This window comes from Ctenocephalides felis, unplaced genomic scaffold (assembly GCF_003426905.1).
Source record: "Ctenocephalides felis isolate EL2017-DRISC unplaced genomic scaffold, ASM342690v1 CF-g0.4_SCAFFOLD_01492, whole genome shotgun sequence".
NCBI classification, from domain to species: domain Eukaryota; kingdom Metazoa; phylum Arthropoda; class Insecta; order Siphonaptera; family Pulicidae; genus Ctenocephalides; species Ctenocephalides felis.
Genome location: NW_020537646.1, coordinates 12,658,928 through 12,664,052, shown reverse-complemented (window position 1 = coordinate 12,664,052; position 5,125 = coordinate 12,658,928). Strand labels below are relative to the sequence as shown.

General features: G+C 29.0%; 1 protein-coding gene across 1 annotated transcript in view; it reads left to right on the top strand.

Moving 5' to 3' along the window:
* The first annotated feature begins 738 nt into the window (after positions 1-738).
* LOC113370850 (regulating synaptic membrane exocytosis protein 2-like) overlaps positions 739-5,125 on the top strand; it is a 49,323-nt gene continuing 44,936 nt past the window's right edge. The window contains exon 1 of the mRNA XM_026611532.1: positions 739-848. Within this exon, the coding sequence (XP_026467317.1) occupies positions 739-848 (110 nt within the window). The remainder of the gene's footprint in view (positions 849-5,125) is intronic.

The window sequence follows — 5,125 nt, the reverse complement described above, 5'->3', positions numbered from 1 at the left end:
TCGGAAGTGAATTTGTTCCGAAAACGAATGGTCGCTAAACATACGTGACGAGGGTGCATGACTAACAAATGTCAAAGTGGGCACCGAATGTGATCGGTTGGGCTGAGATATGATACGAGTTTCATTATGATTTGACTTCATTCGATGACCAAATTAGAAACAAGAACAATGGTTTATCAGTCATATTTGCGCTAACTCTTTAAAAACTACCTTAATAGTGATTCAAAATGGATATGAGGGCAGTACTTGTAAACAGGTAACGCAACGAACGTCAAAGATGAACATGTGATACGATGGATACTTCAAAATAATATGTATGGAATTATGCAAAGTGACTGTTGCGATGTTTCGTTGGACTAATAGTCGAAGTGTATATCCTAGTTTCGTAAAAAGAAAGTGTTTCGTTTTCGATTCAGGCCGAAGGGCTTGATAAGTACCACTTAAATACTGTTCTCATTATCCACATGGCCAATATGTCTGGGTTACGACTGATAAATATTGGATTTTATATCAGTTTTATAATTTCTCGACGCGAAGGCGTCTGAAAGGTTAACATAACCTTCCACCTTAAGGGAATACTCCCAAATGAACATTAGAAGAGGAAACTTTCCAATGACATGATTTAACAGTGATATTATTTTAACGAAAGTAATGAATTCAAACATAATTTTGTGATCGGTGCCAAGTGCTTTGTTTTAATCGTGTATCAAGTAAGGAAAATTGTGTTATAAATACAAAATGGCCGACTTGCCGGATTTATCCCATCTGACTGCAGAAGAAAGAGCTATCATTGAAAATGTCATGATGCGACAAAAGGAGGAAGAAGAAAGGGAGAAAGAAATTATGAGGTCAATCTGAATAAATAATAGCATTGGAAATTTTATCGTTTTCTTATATGTCGCCAGGGCTATATATACACATACAAATATATATAAATATCCACTTAGAAATTATCTTATTACTTCTTTAGTTTATAAACTTACATTTACCTTTGTAAGATATAAACTGATATATATGCAGTGAACTTTTTGAAACTTTTGAAAAAATCAGATTTTTTTGAAAATTTGAAATTGTTTGAAAATTGGGATTTTTTTCAAATCGATCACGCTTCTTAGTTGTTTTTAGACGAAATCTAACTGTTAAACCTATAAATCTTATTTATGGGTTTCCTATAAAAATGTAAAAAATAGTAGTTATTATTAAAATCTCTATAATATATCTGATTTGATGTAGGTTTGATGTGCAATTGTCTAATAAGCATTTTTACTTCCAAATGGCGTTTTTTTAAAATAAAACTCCGAAATCGTTGAACCTCCTATAAAAATTTAGTTGGCTATTTATTCCGTTTATTCGAATAAAATGTTTTAGAATCATTCCAATCGGACGTTCAGTTTTCTCAAAAACGGAATTGCCATATTTTGCACTTTTTACCCCTTATCTTCGAAACGGTTGCACCCTCCATTGAAAAAAAACGAATCAGCACATCTGCCTATCTATAAAAATAGAGTATTTTTGAAATCATTCAAATCGGTTAATCCGTGTTCTCGAAATCGTTGACAAAAATTGTTTCCGCACAAACACGTGCATACATTCCTTTTTTTAATAAAGAATGACTAAAAATATTCAGGAGATCTTGAAACGTAACGATATACAAAAGATTTTATTCTCGATTTTATTTGTGATTACTATAACTTATCCTATGTGAAGTTTAAAATTGTTGCTAGCTTGGTTATTACAACATATAAGTCTATTATTTTACATGGTGTTTAATATTATATATTCTTGAACTTCAAAAATGCTAACAGTAAATAAGTACAAACATTTAAGTTAGTAATTTGAAAATTTGCAACTAAAGTTCAGTTTAGTCAATTATCAGTTTACTAAATTATACTGAAATATTATATCTTGATTTTAAGAATTGGTAAGCTCTTAATGATTTGAATAGGTTATCATATAATATTTATATAATAATAACATTTATCCAACTTAAATAATCGTAGAAAAACTATGTTGTTCAGTCTGTTAAAAATCTATCGAAAAATGTTTGTGTTCTATGTAAATATCATAATTTTTGTTTTTTTTTCTGCTTTCGGAAGATCAAAAAAAAAAAAATATTATAAACTGAACTCTATAAAAAATTGGTACTAGAAAAAACTTGTTACAACGTTGGAGTCTTTTATTTTCTTAAGGTGTTAATATTCTATACTCCAAAATTGAAAAAATGCTAGAAGTAAATAATTCCAAGCATTTAAGTTAAAAAATCGAAAATTTGTAACCAAATTAATTGGCTGATATGAATTTTGGTAAAACACGGTGTAATTATGTATGCAAGATGTTCTAATTACGTATCGATTAAATTAAAAAATTATTACTCATACGCAGTATTCACAGTACTTTACTTTCTGTACAATTATGAATTTAATTTTCACAAAATATTGGAATTAAGTTAAAATTTTTCAATACGTGCGAAAATGACAGACAAACGCTTCAACCATTCATAATTGAACATTTTGAAAGATTCTTGTTCCGTTATTTTTTTGTTTAATAATTTGCTTTAAAATTGATATTCAATGACTAAATTGATTTTTAGTGACCATCAGATATTACTAATGCCTTTTGCGCTTTATACAATAGTAAAAGTTATTCCATGCCCGATATATACATATATTATGCACATACTGTACTTATTTTTTAAATAAGCTTACAAGACAAAAATAGCAAATTGAATTGGAAAGATCCATGCGCTTTTCTACGCTCTATTTGCTTTTGCATTAACTTGCGCAATAATCTTCAAAAGATTTCCTATTATGGTAAAGGATAAGAATTAACTGAATTTTTTGAATTCTTTACTAATTTTTTGAATTAGGTAACTGAAATTTTAATCTTTGTATTGCAATTCATCAGCCTAGTCTAATTATTTATATCATTGTGAGACATTATGTATGGAATTACTATTCTATGTTTATAAAAACAATTATTTATTCATATTAATTTTATTCCATGACAATAATCTATACATATTCATTCAAAAATAAGAACACTTATAAAAAAACTTCTAATATGCAAATACTGTTTCTTCATTATATTTTTTAAAATTAGATGTCCAAAACGTTTCATTGAAGAGAAAATATACAAATTCGACTTTTAGTTAAATCCATATTGCTAATCTAAGGTTTTAAATAAAATATACATGTGTATTTTATATATATATATATTCATGTATGTATATGCTGATATTATAATTTTTTTGATAGTAACTAAAACGCCTATTTTATAATTTAAAAGGTCAATCTGAAATATGTATAATTATGAAAATATGAACTGAAGAATTTAAAAAATGCTATTGTCTAATCCCCAAAGAATAAGAGGGTTATTAGTCAGCATCTATTTGTAGGGAAAAATAGATTCAAAGAAATATGTGTTTGCTTATAATATTCAAAAAGGTCACGCATTTATGTATTTATATAGATATACAAATAGACAAATGTAATTTTTATTACTAATTTAATAATGTATGTAATACAGTAAGATTATCACCCGTAAAAGTGTTTCTTAATGTATGGTGTTTCTCTTATAATTGCCTTTTAGCATTAGATGAATAGCAAATTGAAATTATTCAAAATACTTTGTAGTCCAAAACATGCTACAACAATTTTATATACCTTTTTTTTAAGATCATAAATTTTGGTGTTTATTATATACAATCTCATAATATTATATGAAGTGGTTAATTCGCGGATAAGATAGATAGAAATGTTATGTTAAGGGTATATATTAGTATTGGTAGGTAGTCACAATTACAGATTTATCAAAAAGCTATGTATTTGCTGTACGATCAAGCGTTTTTCACATAAAACTTCACGTATGTGCTATCAAAGAGACACCAGAAAGTTGCACTTATGATAAAATTGTTACTCGACAACTGTGCGTTTTGGAGGTTAGGTTTTACGTGTAAAATGCCTGATTGCACAACAAATACATAGACTTTTGACAGTTTGTGACTACCAACCCTTACAGTTATACAACCGTAACATAATATTATCATAGCATTTCTATTTTATCTGAAAATTGGCCCCTGAAAATTGGTCTTTATAAGTTTTTGATTTTTTTCTTAAGATGATTACTTTATTACTTTAATATATATATATATATATATATATATTTTAAATATAATTACTTTATTATAGTTGATGACTTTCAACTAATTCCTATTTCTATTCATTCTGCAGGAGAAAGCAAGACGAAGTGGCCGTTTTGGAGGATACGATAGGCAGCGTTCGGAACAGCAGAAGAAGGCCGGCATCGAATTGGACGCCACGTGTCACATCTGCCTCAAGACCAAGTTTGCCGACGGTGTGGGACACGTGTGTCATTACTGTAACATTCGCTGCTGCGCCCGCTGCGGCGGCAAGGTGACGCTGCGATCTTCCAAGGTAATTACAATAAATATTGATATATAAGAAACATCTCAGTATATCTCCTATGAAGTTCTGTTGTAAGATATGTCATAAGAAGCTGTTCTAAAATCAATGACTTACTTGTGTTTCAATATATAAAGACAGTCCATATTTAAAATTTCTTCAAACAAAAATGGAGTTAAGGCGTGTTTTTTGATGAATTTATGTTTTTTCGACGTTTCAAGTAATTTCTAATTCTTTGAGATCAAACTTGGAAAAATAATGTGTGTGTAGGTATACAAGATAGAGCCAATTTTCAGATGAGATAGAGATTTTATGGTAAACGTTAAGGCCCTGTAGTTTTACACTTTGTCGGCGTTCTCTCAAAAACGACTTAGCGATTTCAAAAATTTAAAGCCATTCGAAAAAAGGCTTCAGATAGAAATTCAGTGCAAACTTTCCATCTACATTGTTACAAAATATCCTGAACCGATTTTTCAGTTAAAAACCGTTTGAAAGGGTTTAGTTAGTAACTGTGCAAATTCTTCTTTAGCATTTTTAATGGTCTGCAAGAACATCCTGAAATATTATAGTCCTACAAAAACCACTACAACCACTACAAAAAGTGTTTGAAATATAAAAATTCATTATAGGAACATAGATTCGCGAATTTAAGAATTGAAAGATATCAATTTATTCATTTTTCAGTGAAAGCGAAAACTTTATTA